General features: G+C 40.3%; 1 protein-coding gene across 1 annotated transcript; it reads right to left on the minus strand.

Moving 5' to 3' along the window:
- Positions 1-321: 321 nt before the first annotated feature.
- Positions 322-10,494, minus strand: LOC148097252 (uncharacterized). The gene is made up of 4 exons (XM_087832382.1): positions 10,395-10,494; positions 4,970-6,648; positions 3,509-4,927; positions 322-540 (listed from the first exon to the last, which is right to left on the minus strand). The coding sequence occupies exons 1-4, from the start codon at positions 10,492-10,494 to the stop codon at positions 322-324; spliced, it is 3,417 nt and encodes a 1,138-aa protein (XP_087688508.1).
- Between the last annotated feature and the right edge of the window lie 12,935 nt (positions 10,495-23,429).

Consider the following 23,429-nt stretch of genomic DNA (forward strand, 5'->3'; position numbering starts at 1 on the left):
ATCCAGAAAAATTACAGGAAAGGAAACAAAAAGTAAAATTACACTTTTTAAATAAAAGCATAAAAATCAACAAAATAAAAAGTCCATTAACATCAACATCAGGAGTCACTGAGAAAATAAACGTAATATTAGATCAAACGTAAAGAATATAAAGAAGCTGAAAGTAAAAAGTAAAAAGTTGAACATTTTAATGTCCAATAAAATATAATCACACTTCTATGTTAAAGATGAATCAATTTTAAAATGAGATCTTATCAGGAAGCAAACAGTAAATAGGAGGGTTTTTTTTACATGTGTCGTTGTGCTGTTTCATGGATTTGGCTAAGCATTGACATCAAGTGATTCTTGATGACACAGGAGTTTCTTGCCTTGCTCTATTTTAGCCATTGTCTCTGCTTTTTCCTTCATGGACATCAGAGACTGAACTCGTCTCTTCCAGCCTGGTTCGCCCTCCGATTTCTCTTTTTCAATAAGCATGTTGATGCACTCTGTAGTGGACTGAGGGTTTGGCTTCAGTACTATCTCTTTGAGTCTGTTAAGTGTAACCACGGTGACTTCTGTTCCCACTTCCGCTAGTCCCTTTATTGTGGCGGGAATGAACCCCATATAACTTCCGGGTCAATCAGCTGCATCTTCCCTGCTTCCCCGGCTGCTGTTGTCCCTGTGGTTGGCGTACTTGTCAGATATTGACAAACTTTACATTGCATACTAGTTGACAACGTGCAATAACCCGGCCGATCCATTCATCTTTACACTACCTCACAATCGACTCAACGTTTTTTTTTTCCCCGCGATCAGCCCTGATCAGCGCGGGATGGCGAGCCACCCGGCCACCGCTATGTTGCGGTGGGAATCATAAACCTATGGACTGAATTACAAAAACTGTTGTCACGTGACCTATCACAGGTCCATGGAACTGAACCAAATCTCATGCTGGACTAAACCTCGTCCCACCTCCCTTTGGAACATGATAAGCTGTTTTGTATTGTTAGCATTATTTTGTTTGTGATATATTATACATATATATTTTTTTGTATATCTGTCTCTATTTTCATCATAACAAACACAATATATATTTTTGAGCTCTACTTTTGGTTTCCTGTGTTTTCTTCACACACTCAGGCTCCATAGTCGAGACTACTTCTGAGAGCTCATTGTCTATGTAGCTGCAGTCAGGCGCCCTGGTCCTTCAACCGCGTTACAAGTGGCGAGCCAGCCAGGAGCCTTTGTGTGTTTTTTGGGGTCATAAATACGATTTTTCTTTACTTAATTGCTTCGTTTTGGCTGAAAATCAGAAATGGATTCAGTTGCACTTTCCGGCATAAATATATCACAGTCTGTGATGATTTCCGGTGTGTCTAACACAAAAGCTGATAACGAAATACTTGATTACTTGCGTACTTATGGTAATCTTAAGCGTCATTTTTACGTAAATGATCCTGCGAGTACTTTCTTTAAAAACCTGATCGCTGAGTTTGTGGATACCTCTGCTTTTACAACTCTAGAGCCGCTTCTGCCTTACACCCACTGTTCTAAAATTGTTGCCGACCTTGTCTTCCGCGTCACAGCTTTGGCCTGTGAGTACGCTGCCACAGAGGACAGCAGCAGTCCCCCTCCCAATTACCTCAAGGAGCTCAAGCATATTGCTGATCGTAGCGGGCACCGGTTTGAAGATGTCTTGAAGACAGTAATGGGGCGGATCGGTCAACATTTGCAATTGAAATGGAGGAGAAGGATAAAGCAAAGACTGCCTTTGTCTGCCCATTAGGATTTTGGGAATTTAATCGGATGCCACAGGGGATTACTAATGCACCAAGCACATTCCAACGGCTAATGGAAAAATGCATGGGAGAATTGAATCTAAAAGAAGTCCTGGTTTTCATTGACGATCTCATTGTTTTTGCACCAACTCTTGAGGAACATGAAGCTCGCCTGATGAACGTTCTCACCAGACTGAAAGATTTTGGCTTGAAGCTTTCACTTGAGAAATGCATGTTCTTCCAGACATCTGTGAAGTATCTGGGCCATGTAGTGTCCCAGGCTGGTGTTGAAACTGATCCGGACAAGATTTCCACACTCACTTCTTGGCCAGTGCCGAAAAACTTGAAGGAATTAAGATCTTTCCTTGGTTTTGCTGGGTACTACAGACGTTTTGTCCAGGGGTATTCAGCCATTGTCAAGCCGTTGCATGATCTCACTGCTGGTTATCCACCTTCCCAGAGGAAACTGAGACGAACAGTAAAGCCAGAGAATTACCTCAACCCCAAAGAGCCATTTGGAGGACGATGGACGCAAATGTGTCAACAAGCTTTTGAGTCCATTATTGACAACCTAACTTCTGCCCCAGTTCTGGCATTTGCTGATCCCAGAAAACCATACACACTCCACACTGATGCCAGTGCCACAGGTCTTGGTGCGGTGCTGTATCAAGAGCAGGATGGAAAAAACAGAGTTGTAGCATATGCCAGCAGAGGTCTTTCCCAGAGTGAGTCAAAGTATCCCGCCCACAAATTGGAGTTTCTTGCTTTGAAATGGGCGGTGACTGAAAAATTCCACGACTATCTTTATGGTGCTCAGTTTACAGTTGTGACCGACAGCAACCCATTAACATACCTCTTATCATCAGCAAAACTTGACGCTACCGGTTACAGATGGCTTTCAGCTTTGTCCACTTTCACCTTCAAATTAATCTACAGAGCAGGAAAGCAGAACTCGGATGCTGATGGTCTGTCTCACCGACCTCATGGTGGATTGTCTGATGATCCTCTGTCACAGAAAGAACGTGAGCGAATCTGGAGATTCGCATGGCAATATCTCAATGAACCAGATCATGTCTCTATTGACCAGCATACCATCAACGCAGTTTGTGACCGTCATCTGGTGTACAGTTCAAGCACTAATCCTGATCTTGCGCTGGTGTTATCCATGTCTGTCAATGTCAACAGTCTGCCTGACAGTTTCACGGACGACATCCAGTTCACCTCCATGGTACTCCCCCAAATCTCAACAGCTGACCTTGCAGACAAACAACGCCTTGACTCTGTCATTCGGCATGTCATAGCTCAGGTTGAGCGAGGAGAGTCACCACCGCCATTCCTGAGGGAAGAACTTCCCGAACTACCTCTATTACTGCGAGAAGTAAATAAACTGGAGCTCCATAACACCCTTCTCGTCAGGAAGAGACAAGTGGGAAGTGACTTCACCTACCAGCTAGTGCTACCCGAGGAATATCGACCAGTTGTATTACACCACCTACATGATCAAATGGGTCACATGGGAATTGACAGAACGCTGGACTTGGTCCGTTCCCGGTTTTATTGGCCTAAGATGACTAGTGATGTGGTCAATAAAATAAGACACTGCGAAAGATGTGTGAGACGCAAATCCCCATCTGAACGAGCCGCACCTCTGGTCAATATCAAAACCTCTCATCCCATGGAACTGGTGTGTATGGATTTTCTCTCTTTACATAAGACTCGCGTTACATACATTTCTCGCGTTACATAAGACACTTGGCAGATCTCTCCATCAGTTTCACTACGTCAGCCTGCAAACAGTCGTACTCAGCCTTCAGTTTGTCAACCAGTCCCTGAACAGTCATCTTCTCTCCTCTGGCTCTATCATACTTTTCTCTCATCTCTTTTATTGTTCTTTTCTCTTTAATGTCTGTATAGCCCCATTTATACTTCTGGTTAAAGTGCACATTCCAAATACATTTGCCTGGACACTGAGTACAATATCCATTTGATCCCATTGCTTCACACTTTCTTTTATCTGCATCATATGGTCTGCTACAGGGATAGTGACAGGTGTAATGACACTGCTGACAGTTGGTGATGTAGTATCCAGAGCCACAAATGGCCGACTGAAAAGGCTTTTTGACAGTAACTTCAAACTCAAAGTTCTCATTTCTCTTCATCTCTGCTTCATATATGTTAAGTTTCTCACTCGTCTCGTTTATCTCCTCAAGCTTGGCTAACCAAAGTTTCACCTGCTCCTGCATTTTCTCAACTGAAATCTCGAGCTGCTTTCTTTCTCTGAGGACTTCCTTTGTCAGTGTCAAGCTTTTGGTTTCTATGACACTCAGTGCAGCAAAAAACCTCTTCATGTTTTTTGTCCCCATCTCCCATAACATCTGATCAAAGTCTCCTTCATCATCATCATCATCATCATCATCATCATCATCATCACTCATGCTTTCTGCTACAGCTGATTTGTTATTTGCAAACAGTGCTGAGTTATTGAATTTGAAGTGAACCGGCAGTCCATCTTTTGTTTTAGGACATGGGACTCCTGCAGCATTGATCGCCTCTAGAACTGGAGGTCGCTGACCGTCTGCAAATGTCACAAGAACCCTGATGTTTTCTGCCACATCTTTGCCAAAGATTGAGAGCACTGAATCAAACACGTATTTTTGTGTTGGTGTGAGTCGTGCTAAAGCAGCCTGAGCTACAAAACACACAGCATCAATGTCAGTGACACCACCCTGAGCAGAGAAGAGATTACGTAGCTGCTCTGTGATCGCTCTGTCTCTTTCTATGCCTCTTGTATCTCCAAAGCCTGGAGTGTCAATAATGGTCAGAGAGAACGGGATTTTAAATCCATCCTGGTGGTTGATTTTGTAAACAGTGACGTCAGAGGTCTGACTGTGAGCTCGTGATGTTGACTGATCCTCATTAATGAATTTAAACCTGAAACTGTCCTCCCACTCGACACCAACAATGTAGTTGATCATCCCATCGATCAGAGTGGACTTTCCTGATCCTGTCGCTCCAAAAAGTATTATTGTACGATTCGGCCTCGTGCTTTGTTCTCCAAAGTTAAACTTCCTGCATCCATCTATGTTCATGTGTTCTTCTGTCAGAGGCAGTTTGTAAAATGAGGGGAAATCAGATTTGATCTTTTCACTTTTATCTCTCAGTTTTTCTGCCAAACATGTTTCTTTGTTTCTGCCACTTGAAGTTGTTTTAATAGAAACTTGATTATCCGGCCCGACACCTGCTGAGGTCACTGCTCTGCATCTGAACACATACTCTGTGTTTGGCTTCAGATCTCTCACTGTGACTTCTTCAACTTCTGTCTTCTGCTGCCATCCATCCTCTCCACTGACACAGTACTCAACAGAGTAGGAGGTGATGTTCTCTGCTCCAAACCTGGGTGGAGAAATCTTCAGTGTCACACTGTTGTGGTTTATGTCAGCTGCTGTCACAGTTTCAGGCTTTGAAGGAGGCTCAAAGTTCTCACTGACAGCAAATCCACCTTCATAAAGGTAGATGCTGGAACCTTCCTGGGTCTCATCAGTTAACCCCACTGTCAGGAACCTAATGTTCTTGTTCTCCTCGTTGGCCTCTGCAAAATCACTGAAGAGTTTTGCTTTTCTCCTCATTTCAGCCGTTACTTCTTTTGAGGCGTACCATTGTTCCTTCTCTACATCATGAGTGTGAGGATCTTGAAGGTCTGGGTTGGTTTTTCCTTTTAAGTATTGTGATAAAGCTGAGAGGTACGGTTCATCCTTTCCCAGAGAGGTGAAAACAAAACACACAACATGATCTGCATTGAGACTTTCCTTGTACAGATCATTTTGAGACGAGATGATTTTGGTGTTTTTCATGTTTTTGGTGACAGATTTTAAGATACTGATTTCTCTCTCTTTACAGTCCATCCACTCGTTCAGGTTTTTGCTGCTGAAAGATGAAGAATGTCTCTTCTTCAGGATCTCTGCAAGCTCAGCTTCCTTTTCTCCTCCTCCTCGGATTGATGGAAGTTTCTTTCCCAAAGTCTGTTGGAATTCCAGTTTGAACTCAGAGCACATTTCTTTGAAAGATTTAATTTTTTTACCAATCTGTGGGAACTGCTGTGCAGTGCTGGTTCTCAGTACATCATTGTTCCTCATTTCCAGCTCACTGAAGTCCTCCAGGACTCTCTGTGCTTCTTGAACTAATCCTATACTGATCTGACGGACGAGTTTAGCAGCAGAAGAATCTAAAGCTGTCAGTGGCAGCAGCCAGACCTTCACTGGTACAGCTTTGGCTCCCAGTAATCCTGGCAGGCTTTGGTAGGCTTCTACTGCACCTTTAAAGGTTGTTGGTGGTTTTGGAAGACAGAAGTCTCCATAAAATTTACAGGAGAATTTATGAACACTTTCTTTGTCCTTCTCTTCCATCTTCAGGGAACCTTCACCTTCTACAGAAAGTAAGGGAATCTTCTCGATGGTCACCTTCAAGTTGCCCTGAACATCTTGATGATTTTCCTGTTCAGAAACTTCACGGTCAAACACAAAGAAAGCTTGTGCTCCATAAAGAATAGCTGTGACTACATGTGTTGCTAAGCCTTGATCAAAAACATATGGATGCTTCACTTTTTTTGTTCCAAGATGCTTCATGGACAGCTCCTGGATCTTTGTGGTTGCCTTGTACTTCAGTGTTACTCTGGCCTGATTTCTGGAAGATTTACTATCATTCAGATATTTGGCAGATCCATCAACTTGAACCAGTCCACCCAGGAAACTTGCCTTCAGTGAAGCATCAACATTTAGAGCTGAAGATTTGTCTGAAATTGATTCAGATGCAACAATTTCAAAATCATTAGAGGCCTGTGGTCTTTCTCCAACATCTTTCATCAGGTCATCATGATCCCACAGAGTCATTCCTGTAACGACATAGACAGACTTCATTTAATCCCACACTAGGAAAATGAAAACAGAAAAAAAAGATGAGAAGAAAAAAAGCCAAAATACTATACTGTGTACAGATGGTTACTGTATACACTAAAATACCACAAGGTTGCTGCTATTATTATTATTATTATATAAATAAAGTGCAGTGGGAGTAATATTAATACACATGTATTTTTTAAACAGTATTTAAAAAAAGGAGAACTCAAGTTCAGCTTCCTGAACAATCAAAACACGGAGATCATTATAGATAATACAATTATTGCAACAGTCTCTTCATGATGTATAATCACCAGTGCTGATAATTTGGAACCTTATAAACCACATATGTCTAATCTCCCTTGTCCATAAATCCTGAGTCAGTTCATAATACAGTTCCTTTATCAACTCCTTAAACATATTATAGGCAGAGTGATCTTCTTTTTTCATGGGTAACAGCACAGCAACAGCTGAGATCTCAGTCGTTTCTGTTCTGTGTAGTTTAACCTCAACAGCAAGAAAGTTTTACACTGATATATCGTGTGAGCTAGAGAATCTGGGGATCGATTCACCAGTCTAACAAAAGATTCACTTCTCCATCTTATCCACAGCCTCCCTTTTAAAAGTTCCTAAATAATACAGTTTATTTTTAAAAAGTACATAGTACACAGTTGTCTAAGGAGCTTGGAAAGAAAAGCGTCTGGACTTCTTTAAGTTGCTTGAAAATGTGTCACCTCTCATCTGAGAAGCTTCTTCAGTTCTAAGGTCAAATGGTGGAGAGTCCCAGATTTAAGCCCTGTGGGAGTGCCCCCCCACCTGATAGGGACATGGACACCCTAATGATCCTAAACAATTAGACCTAATCACACAAGTCAAGGTGTAAAAAGGGTTTCGGGTGAGCTCACTGTACAACCTGGCCCCACCCTATCATATGATTTTCCTGAGGTCAGATGTCCCAGGGAGTGAGTGGGCGTTAAGGCGTCTGGGAAAGACCTCAGAGCTGGATTATAGATGGCAGACAGTTGGTGTTGTAAGCCCCGCCCTCTGTTGAAAGATGGTTGTTCACAGTGGACATAAATGGCTTCATTTACTCCTCTTTCAAACCATCTGTCTTCTCTGTCCTAAATGTGAAGAGCCACCTCGATGAGACAAGACCATCTCCAAAGGACAAAGTTCACTCTTTTGAGGATGCCAATATCAACGTTTTCATTCAAGGTATTTCATAGAGCAAAGCAACAAAAACAGCACAAAATATAGGAAGGAAAAATATCTCATATTTTTGCTAAATCTTCAACTTCATGTGACTTAAATGGATGAACAGGAGAGAAGCCTGAATGAGTAAAAACAGGAGAGTCAGGATCCAGTAAGTTATTAATTTTTATTATTTGACAAAATAAAATCTTTGAAGTAAATGTTTTGCTCCACAGCTTTCAGCAATCAAGATCTGGAGTGGAAGTTAAAAAAAAAAAAGCCTAGCATAATTACCTGGAATGGGATGAACTGTCTCACCAGCTGACAAATAGTTTCTGGATTTACTGTTCTAGTATGTTTTTGCAGAAAGCAGCTTTGGGATCACTGGATCTGAATAATGGGGCACATTTCCCATACAGATATTCATAGGTCCAAACAGCAGTATAGTGTTGTGCCCTTTCTCAAAGGAAAAGTGGAGACAAGGCAGGAAGGTTAAAGCTGAGGGGACGAGGTGGAGATATTTGTTTTGTCTCTTTAAAAAAATGTCTTCCAATCCAACTAAACTGCGTATATTCTGAGGAACATTCAAACATATCTAGAATTTCCTTGCTGTTTGGGAAACTTCACAACACATATATAATCCCCTCATCTCTACAACTAATCAACAAAACACTTGTAAACTTTGAAAGATTCTGTTAACCAATGATCTGTTATTAAACTGAACCACATTTTGGTGCAAAAACTAAATGGAGAAAAACAAACAAACAAAAACAAACAGAAGTTTTCCTTGAAAAAATAAATAAATAAAAAGACTTTCAATTAACTTTAATAAAATGAGATTAATTGTAGCCGTTTAACTGACATTTGAATGTTGTAGATTACAGATTTGCAGGATGAAAAACAAACTACATGAATGTGATCCATGGTGTTTTGCGGTGTTCTGGATAATTTCACTTGTGTTGATTATGAAATGTTAAATACTGTAAATCCATCGTTTCTAAAATACTGTGATTACCTGCGTGCATTTTGTATTTTATATTCCTTGTTGGCTCTGAAAGAAAAACTCCTACAAATGCACATGATCTATAAAAGTAACTGCATCCATGTCCTTTGCCTTAAGGAAGAGGCACAGTATTAGTTTTAAAACGGAAAGACGTAGACAAGGAGGTTTTGGTGGCTGGCCTTATTGCTTTGTATTTGAAAGAATTTCTCTTTCACAGCATTAAAGGAGAATATTTAATTCAGTCACACAAACATGATTTACTAAGTCTAATGCTAACTTTTGATGCTGAAAGAAGCACATATTATTTTGATTGTGGGGTTTGTGATAGTTGGTGTATAAGTGTGATGGGTCACAGCTTTAAGTGGAGTCCTGTAACTCTTCACTCCATCCTCACAATGAGTGCTTAGAGATAAGTCCTCTTCTGCTCCTCAGTGATAATACTCAGATCATATTGTAACTTGAACTGAACTAAAGTGTGTTTCAGGTTTTTAGCTAGATTTCTGCACACAGATTACATACCATACTAAAATATCAAAATGCAGCTGTTAATTAAACTGAGTTTTATCAGTTAAATGTCTGAAATACACAACATCAACAAATAAGTTACTGCCACCTCACAACCTGCAGAAAAACAAGCACAACTTGCATAATTACACACTGCACAGTAACTGTGCTCATTAACAAAGGGAGGGCTCAGCGTTTGAAGGTAAATAATGTTTGATATTTTTCTGCACATCCTACAGGTTGTCTGATTTCAGGCTTATATGGTGGAATAGTTTGTAATAATGCAGCTGTAATCTGGATAAATTCTGCACCCCACCTGTATCTCAGTCCTCAGGACCTCACACAATCTTTCTATCAGAAGAGTTATCCTTCATCTCAAAATCATACTGACTCTTCTTCAGCATCGTCTCATTTAACTGCCACACTGTTTTCAGAGAGAAACGTGTAAAACCTGTTTGACTATATTATTTTTGTTTGGACATAATTTGCTTCCTCATTGGCTGCTTGTTTCTGAGCCACTAATTTGAGCAGCTTTTAGTAAGTAATTATTGAAATGAACTGACTGCATCTTTGTATATCATTAGGTGGATTGTTAAATCACCCAAAGGACTTCCATGGGCAAAATGCGTCATCAACTACTTCCCCCACAAAACTGATTGAGTGCCTCTTTGGTAAATGCCAATAGATTTTTTTTGTGTGTGTGTATGTTCTGTGGTTTTGCGTTGGCACAGACTTTTACTAAATCTTGTTTTTATTAACTTTCTTGCATGAAATATTCTTAAAGTGAGAACTACATTTCAGCTCTCCATATTTTACTTCTGGATAAAAATGGCAGAGCATCACTACATTATGTTCCAGCAGGACCACCCCTCTGCTCATATTATAGATGTTGTCCCATGCTGATACTTTCTTGTTCCCCACTGACTTCTTTTTGTCCCACTGTACCTGAACTAGCAAAGTATTTCTTGGCTAACTGTGTTGTCATGTCACTTTTTTCTTTTCTGGAAAAAATATATCTGTATAATCTATATATTGAATTCTTACCTGGGATCAGTGAGTCTTTGCGGCAGTCATACAGCATTCCAAGACTGAAAGGCCGGCCGAGTGCCGCCACCTCCATCGTACTGCCAGATTCAGAGTCCATGGCTCAGTCTGAACAGGACCAAATGAACAGCTTGTTAGTTTGTTTCTCTTCTATTCAATTCAATTCAATTCAATTCAATTTTATTTATATAGCGCCAAATCACAACAAATGTCGCCTCAAGGCGCTTCATAGATACAGAGAAAAGCCCAACAATCATATGACCCCCTATGAGCAAGCACTTTGGCGACAGTGGGAAGGAAAAACTCCCTTTTAACAGGAAGAAACCTCCGGCAGAACCAGGCTCAGGGAGGGGCGGCCATCTGCTGCGACCGGTTGGGGTGAGAGAAGGAAGACAGGATAAAGACATGCTGTGGAAGAGAGACAGAGATTAATAACAGATACGATTCAATACAGAGAGGTCTGTTAACACATAGTGAGTGAGAAAGGTGACTGGAAAGGAAAAACTCAATGCATCATGGGAATCCCCCGGCAGCCTACATCTATTGCAGCATAACTAAGGGAGGATTCAGGGTCACCTGGTCCAGCCCTAACTATATGCTTTAGCAAAAAGGAAAGTTTGAAGCCTAATCTTAAAAGTAGAGATAGTGTCTGTCTCCCGAATCCAAACTGGAAGCTGGTTCCACAGAAGAGGGGCCTGAAAACTGAAGGCTCTCCCTCCCATTCTACTTTTAAATACTCTAGGAACAACAAGTAGGCCTGCAGAGCGAGAGCGAAGTGCTCTAATAGGGTGATATGGTACTACAAGGTCATTAAGATAAGATGGGGCCTGATTATTTAAGACCTTGTATGTGAGGAGCAGGATTTTGAATTCAATTCTGGATTTAACAGGAAGCCAATGAAGGGAAGCCAAAACAGGAGAAATATGCTCTCTCTTTCTAGTCCCTGTCAGTACTCTTGCTGCAGCATTTTGGATTAACTGAAGGCTTTTCAGTGAGTTTTTTGGACATCCTGATAATAATGAATTGCAGTAGTCCAGCCTGGAAGTAATAAATGCATGAACTAGTTTTTCAGCGTCACTCTGAGACAGGATATTTCTAATTTTAGAGATGTTGCGCAAATGGAAGAACGCAGTCTTACATATTTGTTTAATATGTGCGTTGAAGGACATATCCTGGTCAAAAATGACTCCAAGGTTCCTCACAGTGTTACTGGAGGCCAAGGTAATGCCATCCAGAGTAAGAATCTGGTTAGATACCAAATTTCTAAGCTTTTCAGTGCCGAGTACAATGACCTCAGTTTTATCTGAGTTGAGAAGCAGAAAGTTAGTGGCCATCCAAGTCTTTATGTCTTTAAGACATTCCTGCAGTTTAACTAATTGGTGTGTGTTATCTGGCTTCATGGACAGATAGAGCTGGGTGTCATCTGCATAGCAGTGAAAATGTATGCTATGTCTTCTAATGATGCTGCCTAGGGGAAGCATGTATAATGTAAACAGAATTGGTCCTAGCACTGAACCCTGTGGAACTCCATAATTAACCTCAGTGTGTGAAGAGGACTCTCCATTTACATGCACAAATTGGAGTCTATTAGATAGATATGATACAAACCACTGCAGTGCAATACCTGTAATACCTACAGCATGTTCTAATCGCTCTAATAGAATATTATGGTCAACAGTATCGAATGCTGCACTAAGGTCAAGAAGGACAAGCACAGAGATGAGTCCACTGTCAGAGGCCATAAGAAGATCATTTGTAACCTTCACTAAAGCTGTTTCTGTGCTGTGATGAGCTCTGAAACCTGACTGAAACTCTTCAAATAAACCATTCCTCTGCAGATGATCTGTTAGCTGTTTGACAACTACTCTTTCAAGGATTTTTGATATGAAAGGAAGGTTGGAGATTGGCCTATAATTAGCTAAGACTGCTGGGTCTAGAGATGGCTTTTTGAGTAAAGGTTTAACTGCAACCACCTTGAAGGCCTGTGGTACATAGCCGATTATTAGAGATAGGTTGATCATATATAAGATCGAAGAATTAATCAATGGCAGAACTTCTTTGAGCAGTTTTGTAGGAATGGGGTCTAAAAGACACGTTGATGGTTTGGAGGAAGTAATTATTGACATTAACTCAGAAAGATCGATTGGAAAAAAAGAGTCTAACTTAACATCAATGGAACTACAAGTAGCTGTAGATAATATTACATCTGTGGGATGATTATTGGTAATTTTTTCTCTAATGATAAAAATTTTATTTGTGAAGAAGTTCATGAAGTCATCACTAGTTAACGTTAAAGGGATGGTTGGCTCAAAAGAGCTCTGGCTTTTTGTCAGCCTGGCTACAGTGCTGAAGAGAAACCTGGGGTTGTTCTTATTTTCTTCAATCAGTGACGAATAGTAAGCTGTTCTGGCTTTGCGGAGGGCTTTCTTATAAAGCAACAAACTATTTCTCCAGGCTAAATGATGATCCTCTAAATTTGTGACACGCCATTTCCTCTCCAGATTACGAGTCGTCTGCTTGAGGGTACGTGTTTGAGAATTATACCACGGGGTCAGGTACTTCTGATTAGAGACCTTAGTTTTCACTGGAGCTACAGTATCCAGAGTCGTACGTAGTGAGGAGGTGAAATTATTAACAAGATAATCGACCTCTGTTGGGGTAGCGTTCAGATAGCTGCTCTGCTCTGTGTTGGTACAGGGCATTGACGATGATAACAGTGGCTGGATTATATTCTTAAACTTAGTTACAGCGCTTTCAGAAAGACATCTACTTTGATAAAGTCCACTCTCCACTGCTGCATAATCAATTATTGTAAATGTAAATGTTATCAAGAAATGATCAGACAGGAGAGGGTTTTCAGGAAACACTGTTAAATGTTCAGTTTCTATGCCATATGTTAAAACCAGATCTAGAGTGTGATTAAAGTGGTGGGTGGGTTCTTTTACATTTTGAGAGAAACCAATTGAGTCTAACAACAGATTAAATGCCATGTTGAGGCTGTCATTTTTAGCATCTACATGGATGTTAAAATCACCCACAATAATTATTTTATCTGAGCTCAGAACTAAATCAGATATAAAGTCTGAGAAATCAGACAGAAACTCTGTGTAAGGCCCAGGTGGACGATAGATGATAACAAGTAAGACTGGTTTCTGAGTTACACAGCTGGGGTGGATAATGTTAAGCATCAGGCTTTCAAATGAATTAAAAGTCTGTCTTGGTCTTTCATTAATTAATAGACTGGTGTGAAAAATTGCTGCCACACCGCCCCCTCGACCTGTGCTTCGAGATTTCTGGTAGTTAGAATGACTCGGGGGTGTTGATTCATTTAAGCTAACATAATCATCCTGCTGCAACCAGGTTTCTGTAAGGCAGAGTAAATCAATTTGTTGATCATTTATTAAGTCATGTACTAACAGAGACTTGGAAGAGAGAGACCTAATATTTAATAATCCACATTTCACTGTTTTACTCTTTGGTTCAGATGTGGATACTGTATTGTTCTTTCTTTGTAAATGTTTAAGTTGTTTGTTGCTGGTTTTTAGTTTGTTTTTTTGTCTTTTTGGAAGCGGACACAGTCTCTATGGAGATGGGTTTTTGGGGGGGTAGCAGGAGGAGAGAAGCTGCAGAGAGGCGTGTAAGACTGCAACTCTGCTTCCTGGTCCCAACTCTGGATAGTCATGTTTTGAGGGGTTTAATAAATTTGTCGATATTTCTAGAAATGAGAGCTGCTCCATCCAAAGTGGGATGGATGCCATCTCTCCTAACAAGACCAGGTTTCCTCCAGAAGGTTTGCCAATTATCTATGAAGCCCACATCGTTTCTGGGACACCACTCAGACAGCCAGCAATTTAAGGAGAACATGCGGCTAAACATGTCACTCCTGGTCTGACTGGGGAGGGGACCAGAGAAAACTACAGAGTCCGACATTGTTTTGGCAAAGTTGCACACCGATTCAATATTGATTTTAGTGACCTCCGATTGGCGTAACCGGGTGTCATTACTGCCGACGTGAATTATGATTTTATTGAATTTACGTTTACCCTTAGCCAGCAGTTTTAAATTTCCTTCAATGTCGCCTGCTCTGGCCCCTGGAAGACAATTGACTATGGTTGCCGGTGTCTCTAGCTTCACATGTCTGAGAACAGAATCACCAATTACCAGAGTTTGACCCCCAGCGGGTGTGTCACCGAGTGGGGAAAAACGGTTAGACACATGAACGGGTTGGTGGTGTACCTGGGGCTTCTGTTTAGGACTACGCTTCCTCCTCACCGTTACCCAGCCTTTCCCCAGCTGCTTGGGGTCTGCCGGGGAACAGCTAGCGGGGCCTACGCTATCTTCGGCTGCACCAGCTACAGGGGCCTGGCTAGCTAAGGGTGAGTGCAAGGTGCGAAGCCGAGTCTCCAGATCAGTAATCCTGGCCTCCAGAGCTGCAAATATGCTACATTTGTTACAGATATCATTACCGCTAAAGGAGGCCGAGGAGTAACTAAACATCTGACACAATGAGCAAGAAAGTGCAGAAGGGACAGGTGAAGTAGCCATGGTGCTAACGGGTCGGCTACGAGCTAAGCTAGCGAAACAGTACAGAGACAGTGAGTGAATACTTTGGCTATAAATTAGGTAGTGAGTACACAGAAAGTGTGCTTCAGATGAAGCACGTGAAGAATATACTGTGAAAAAAGAATGTATTTAGAAGTTGTTAATTAAACTGCTAAGCAAATAAGCTACTCAGAAACACCACTGTGTTTGAGCAGGAACAGGAAGTGATACTATACCACAGAGCGAGCGAACACCAAGTGACTCTTCTGTTTGTTCATGTTCTCATTCGTACTACTAACCATCCTCACACTCTTTAATCTTAGCATATTTAACTCATTTCTCTTTGTCCTGCTACAAATTTACTGAATTTGGTTGATGCTCTGCTCCTTCACAAAATATTTCTTCAGGGTTACGATCTTTTTGCAGTACTTTTACTTCATCTTTGAAACAGACTTCCTGTTAGTATTCAGACCAAGTGTTTGTCAGTCATTCTTAAATTTGGTTTCTTACACTTCATTAACTGTCCTAGTTAATAAGGGTTTTATGTGAGATTTAAAAGAAAAATGCTTTACTAACTTACTCTTAATAAAATTATTATTGTAAACATCTAACATATTGTTTAATAATTCTAATTAGCTCCCTTTAATTGAGAAGTGCCTAAGAAAATTCGAACTATTTGTATGTCGGCTTTCTGTACATTTCCTGCCAGTTGAAGTTCTCATTTATATAAAAGTAACATTTAATTTCTCAGTTCAAGCTGTGTGCGTTGGATAAAAATTTGCTCGTGTTGGTAAAAAAGTTACTGTTACAGTACTTGGAGTACTGACTGTGGCTGGAGAGCTAAGTCCTCAGTTTGAGTCAGATATTAAAATAAAAATAGTATGCCGTCAGTGGAAAGTTATTTGCCTTACACAACTTTACTGCTTTATTTTTTAACCTTGGTCTTTACCCTTTGTAGGAGCCATTCATGTAAAGGTATTTAAGGTAGACGCACGTAAACGGCGTCAGGTGTGTCATTAATTGTAAGATGGCAAACAGTTTGTGACCGTTGCGCTGTTATGTGAAGTTGATATGGAATAAAGACCAAAAAGGACAAGATACATACTGCTGGATTTATTGGACTGTTCACTTAATGCGTGCATACCAGTGACATCGCGTCACCCCCCGTTAACGACCACCTCAGTGGCTTCAAGCGTAGGCTTAGCCTCTATACCCTTAATTTTTATTGTTGGGGAGGAACTCTGATAAGAGAGTTGGACGTGATAAGCCTGAGAGAGATACTTTTGCTTTCGTGTCCTAAACTTTTATGCTTCGCTGTGTTCTCATAGTTAATACACAGGTTATGCAGATAATATTAAATTATTTTCTTATTGCCCAACTTGTCCTTTTCTTCAGCTTAACAAGAACATATTTAGTAAGAAATTCAACATTAATCAATTCATGACAATCGATGATACATTGTATAAAGCTGCCATCCTGTTTATGTGTCTGTTTAAACATGCGCACTGTTGACCTACAGATTTTGTTTTTCCTTTATCTCTGCTTTATTAGCATTTAACTTCTTACATTCTGCACTCTAAAGCATTTTCAATCTTAAAAGCCTCTCCTCTACTTTTAACATAAGAAGACAACACATTACTGTAACTGTAGCATCAGTTCATTGGTTCCTAGAATACAGTTCAGTATGCATTAGTAGTTTGTAAAATTTTCTAATACATAACGGACCCAGAGCTAAGTCCATATGTGCAATTTCCACCTGGAGACAAAGAGAAAACATTGGTATACTCACAGGAGAAAGCTGTGGGATCCTCTGACCTCATCCTGTGCTTTCTGCCTTTATAATCTCTGCAAGGGACAAACTCCACCTGACCTTTACTCATTAACAGTAACCATAAACCTTGGTCTTTACCCGTAATTGTTATTGTTGGGTGTGATGGACTGAGTTGAAAACAGGAGGAGTCACAGGAATTATTTGAAAAATAGGGTTGTCATTTAAACCAAAAATTATATTTACAAAAATAATAAATGTTGAACTCATAAAAGAGGTCAAATAAACAAAACTCAACTGAAGCAAGAACTGCAACGTAACAAACCAAATGACTGCCCAAACAAACATAACTGACCTAAACATGAAATGACACACAAGGGTTTATATAATGGCTGATCAGACCACTGTGACACACAAGAAATAACTAAACAAAACACAATTGTAAATAACAAACAAGCAGTATAGTCTGGTTTGTTAATAAACTAAACACCAAAGAAGAAAATCAAAAACCATTAAACCCTAAACTCAATATTTAACTAAGTACAAATACTTTGTTTTTAAAGTAAAGAAAACACACATTCTCCCCTTCAGTAGGAAGTGGTGGTGTGGTCCAATTATCCCTCTTTGCATTTAGTGGTTTCAAACCCTGGCTACCATCTTTTGTCCAGCAACTCCCAGGGATGATGGCAGGTAAGAAATAAAAGACAAAGGTTAGTCAAAAATGTAATGAAGTGGTTTGTAAAGTAAACTAAATGTGCGCGCTTACAAATAGAACAAATGTATGCAAACCAATCAATAAAGTTATTGGAAACTAAAGTGTGTTACTGTGTTCAAATGAAGAAATGAAAATACAAGAGTTACCGCCTTTAGAGTGTGGCCACGGGTTTGGCCATCACATTGGGCAGGAACTCAGATAAGAGAGTTGGACGTGATAAGCCTGAGAGAGATACTTTTGCTTTCGTGTCCTAAACTTTTATGCTTCGCTGTGTTCTAATAAAAATACACAGGTTATGCAGATGATATTAAATTCTTTTCTTATCACCCAACTTGTCCTTTTCTACAGCTTAACAAGAACATATTTAGTAAAAAATTTAACATTAATTGAAATGATGAGAAATTTAAGATTGTTTTAAATACAAAAATGTATAAAGCTGCCATCCTGTGTATCAGTCTGTTTAAACATGCACACTGTTGACCTACAGATTTTGTTTTTCCTTTATTTCTGCTTTATTAGCATTTAACTTCTTACATTCTGCACTCTAAAGCATTTTCAATCTTAAAAACCTCTCCTCTACTTTTAACATAAGAAGACAACACATTACTGTAACTGTAGCATCAGTTCATTGGTTCCTAGAATACAGTTCAGTATGCATTAGTAGTTTGTAAAATTTTCTAATACATAACGGACCCAGAGCTAAGTCCATATGTGCAATTAGAAAGCTGTGGGATGCTCTGACCTCATCCTGTGCTTTCTGCCTTTATAATCTCTGCAAGGGACAAACTCCACCTGACCTTTACTCATTAACAGAAAGACTCTTCTCACAAAAAGTGCTTGTTTTAAAACATGAATCTTCCTAACTTTTCCAGGGATTTAAAACAAGATTTCTACGTCTCCTCCAGACTCAACAACAGATGACAAACCAATCTACACACCTGAGTCACTGACTTTCTTAAATCCACTCACTCTCACTGGTTCTGTTTGTTACTAATCACTGTGTATCTACTGTAAATTCACAGTAACTGCCATCTCCTTTATGTTTATTGGATTAACCACACTTACACAGACTGTATATAACTACCAACTCTCCAGCCATGTTGATGGATTGCCTATATTGGCTGAAAATATTCATTTCCAGAGAAAAGACACAGACAGGAGATGCTTACAGGATGTGATGTGACAACACTAATGAACTATTGATGTGTCATATTTGTCCAAGGCGTATTTCATTGTTATGGAAAAAGAGAATATTAAAATCATGATGAACAGGGGTGGTGATTTCTATGACTTTGTGTATATAATTTGGCATTTCTTACTGATGTAGGCCAATAATAAATATATGATATCATTTCATTCTTCAAGGTTTATTTGCATGACGCACAAACAGACACAATTGAAAGGTACAAATGTGTTGTGCATGAAACGAATTCAAACGTGGTGCAGATGTGTGTCACAAGTTGATCTGGCTGTAGGCTGTGGCACTTGGCCAGAGGTGGCGCTGGTTGACTCGAGTCCATGTTAGTGCACAAAGTAAACTGCTCGCTTTAGTTGTGAAGCAAAAACGCTGAAATCGGAGAAATAAAACGATAACGACGACTAGAGTCTCCCGATCGTTTACTCTTGCTGTCCTGTGAACAGCATCGACGTGGTGTTAATTGTTTGCTGTTTTCCGTGATCGCGTCGCGCATGAGACAATCACCAGGTAAACTTGCAACATTTTTTAACATTTTGTTGTTCAAGAGCATCAAGACTGACGGAGTGTGTTTGAGATAACCTCACAAGTGTCACAGATGACACATTTGGTATTTATTTGCTGTTTTGTGAGTAGCGGCTCCTGAAAAGCAAGTCTACCACACATCTGTTCGACCAAAGCCAGTTGATCTACGACGCCACTTAATCTGGAACACCGGTCCACAGCGATGACAGCATGGTAGCCCTCCTGGATGAAGCCGCGTCGTACTGGGAAAAAGACCCTGCATCGTTCTTGGATCTCTTTTGGGAACTGGTTGTTTACGCTGAAGTCCGTTCCTTTTAATTCCCTGCCGTGACTTTTCACCTGTTCCTTTTGTTTGAAGTGGCCGAATTTGGCCACAATAGAGATTGACAGACCACGTGATTTTCGCGCATTGCATTGTGGGTACGAGTGGCAACAAAACCAAAACACTGCATCAAGCGCTAGCATTTTTAGCACCAGTAATCATTAATTCTGTGGTTTTAATCCCTACTTGCATCTTATTTGCCCCCAAAACAGTTATGTACAAAATGAAGGAGAACACAGCAGGTCCGTACGAAGACAGACTTGACGAAAAGGCAAAGAAAAAAGTACGAGGAAAAAATCAAAGGAGTAAAAGACCCATACAAGCATACATAGTGGAGTAAGGACGTTAACGTGCTGCCCAACTTTAATCACGTACATATTTATTATTATATGGTCCTAAGAAAATGTTTAGTAACTTCAGATCCCTGCAACAAGCCCAGGTCCAGTTTACTTTGGTGATTTGGACTATTCCATCTCACAGCTGTTGTTAATTTTTTTCCCTTTATCTCCTGTACAGGCCAACGCAATCTAATTGTCCTTTCAGGTTGTAGTATTACACAACATTTTCAGATCTAATAGGAATAAAATACGTGTTTCATAATTCACTCAATTTATTGTCAATTTAATAACTGGCATTATTGTTTCATTCTATTATAGAATCTCACAAGAAAAAGGCAAAATTGTTACATAAATCCATCGTGCTTTATTAGCTGCTTCGGTGAAAAACAAATCAACAATGCAAAACAACCTCCAACATTTCAAAACAACATAATGGAAAACAGTTATTCATGACTTGAGTGCTTCAATACAACACTTGGGCACATATATGCGGGACTTTTCATGGCTGCTTTGATATCGCTCTCTCTCTCTTAGCCGATCAAATCTCGCTGTGGTAGCAGCTTTAAACTCGGTATGACCCAGGCTGATAGAGGGGGCCCAGTCTGGATCCCATTCCTGCATTTTGTGGGCTGGTTTTCCTACAAAACACAACAAGCATTAGCCCGCAAAGCCACCGCGAACAAAGCAGCATAGCGCAACGAACTCAAATCAATATAAGACTTATTTGTAAGGATGGACAAGGAGGGTGACGGACAAGGTAAGCGACTCATGTTGTAACTGACGTCAGATGCCGGAGATTTTGGCGGAGAATCAAAGCAAATGGTAGTTTAGATTTGAACAAATTAATTTAAGCTTCAGTATTACCAAATACACTTATCAATTGTCTTATAACTAACAACATTTGTCTAAATCATCTCCAACACCCTGGAGAACAACGGGGAGAGTTTAGAGGCTCTCCAAGATTACATTGACCAGTGCTTCCAGGATCTCGTAATGAAGAAGGCCCAGAGTGCAGCTTCCCCGGCCAAATCTGAGACGCCGTCGTCGAAAAGACAACGCCCGGCAGATTCCCCCGGCACAACATCACACAACAGCCGGCAAAAGATATTGTCGACATACTGGAGTCAATCGACAAACGATTGTCCAGTTTCGATGCAAGGCTGTCCTTGGTGGAGATTCTTCACCGGGAACTTAAATCCTTGCGAGAATCCCTGGAGTTCAGCCAGCAGCAGGTGGAAACACTCGCTGCTGAAAATGCCACGCTAAGGGAGTCGGTGAAATCTCTCACAGACAATGCTACTCAGCTAAATAGAGAAAATAAAATAATAAAAGAAACAGTTATTGATCTACAAGCTCGTAGCATGCATGATAATCTGGTATTTTCTGGTATTCCAGAAGCCGCTGGAGAAGACGCGGAGACTACGGTGAAAAGCTTCATCAAAACCCACCTGAAGCTGCCGGAGGACACGGTGAAGAACATCGTCTTCGATAGGGTGCATCGCCTCGGCCCCATGCGGGCTGCGACCGGGAGACCACGTCCTATTGTGGCCAAATTCGGCCACTTCAAACAAAAGGAACATGTTAAAAGCCGCGTCAGGGAATTAAAAGGAACGGACTTCAGCGTGAACGACCAGTTCCCCAAAGAGATCTTGGAACGACGCAGGGTCCTCTTCCCAATCCGACGCGGCTTACTCCAGAAGGGCTCCCGCGCTGTCATCGCTGTGGACCGGCTGTACGTGGACAGACAGCTCCACCGCGACCCCACCATCACTCCGTGGCTGTATTAACCTCACACCAGATAAGAATCCGCTACACCCTTTCCCCATCCACTCACACTAACTTGCATTAACATCTGTTTAACTTACTTATCAAATCGCATCTTAAGTGTGATTTCATAGCAGAATTAACACCGTCACTCTCCGTCAGTGATTTAATTGGAATATTTCCGGGGTTTTTTCTTCTCGTTTTTTTCTCTCTTTTTCCCCCTCTTGTTTTTATGCTGCTCACCCTTGTCCTTGGTTTCTTTCTTTATTTCTTTCACTGCTTCGATCACCTGCTTCCACACTCATCCACAAACAACATCCTTTATTTCGACACATAAGCACCACACGATCATGCACAATCATGCGCTCAACGGCAGCACATTTACATCAGTCAGACAGCGCACACAGACCTACAGGATACACACACTTGAGCCAAGCGTACTCATATTAGTAAATATGCAAACACATAGTCAGACTCAGGGAGCATCTCGCCACACATTTTTTCTCTCTCTCCTTCTCTTTATTTATGAACAAGTGATGTATTCTGTCCACCTGTCTAAGCGACACACACAGCATACATCCCTAGTTATACACAAACATCTATGGGTGCACTGAGGTTTGTTACATGGAATGTAAATGGAGCTGGCTCCAGAGAAAAGAGGTTACAAATATTTAACCAACTCAAAAAACTACAGGCAGATGTTGTCCTTTTACAAGAGACCCACAGACCTCTTAGAGGTTCGAATGAACTTAAAACACCTGAGTTTCCTAATGTGTTCTCAGCTTGTTATAATTCTAGACAAAGGGGAGTAGCAATTTTAATACATAAAAATATTAATTTCACAGTACTCGATACAGTTATAGATCCAGAGGGCAGATTCTTAATCATTAAACTATCTATACGTGATAAAAAGCTATGTATTGTAAGTGTATATGGTCCAAATGTTGATGATCCCTCATTCTTTCACGGTTTTTTCAGTGCACTCTCTGAACACTTAGATGGCACACTTGTTCTTGGAGGCGACCTCAACCTTGGACTAAATGAAGAAATGGATAGGCTCAACACAACAGGAACTCAGCGTAATTGGCAGTCCACAAATATAATCAAACAGTATATGAACAACTTTGGTCTTTGCGATGCATGGCGCTCCCTTCACCCCAACAGTAAGGAATATACTTTTTTTCTCACATGTCTATTACTCCTACTCTCGTCTGGATTATTTTTTGGTCAGCAGCTCACTGCTGAGAAACATTTCAGACACTGCGATTCACCCTATAGCTGTCAGCGATCATGCTCCTGTATCTTTAACACTAATTACTACTTAAAAACTACTTATTAAATATTTTAAAAAAGAGTGGACTTCATATTTAGACTATAATGACACTCCCGGAACATCAGCTTCTGTTCTATGGGAAGCAGGGAAAGCTGTGATGAGAGGTAAAATTATTTCTTTCTCATCACATAAAAATAAAAAAAGAAAACAAAAATATTCAGGAATTAGAAAAAAACATCAAATCACTAGAAGAAGCCTACGCGTCCCACCAAGATCAGGAAACATTGAACAAAATACGCAAAACAAAACTAGAATTAAATGAGATAACTGATAAAAAAAACCCCAAAAATTCTTAGTACAAAGACTACGCTTACAAAATTATGAACATAGTAATAAATCCAGTCAATTTCTAGCAAACCGGCTAAAAATAAAGAAAGAAAAAACAACTATATGTGCTGTTCAAGATTCATCTGGGAACACAATATATGAACCGAAACAAATAAACAACATTTTCAGGGATTTCTATAAAACGTTGTATTCACCACAAATAAACCCATCTAAAAAGGAAATTGATCAGTTTTTAGACAACATAA

Source organism: Neolamprologus brichardi, chromosome 18, assembly GCF_056152115.1.
Source record: "Neolamprologus brichardi isolate AB-2024 chromosome 18, ASM5615211v1, whole genome shotgun sequence".
Classification (NCBI taxonomy): domain Eukaryota; kingdom Metazoa; phylum Chordata; class Actinopteri; order Cichliformes; family Cichlidae; genus Neolamprologus; species Neolamprologus brichardi.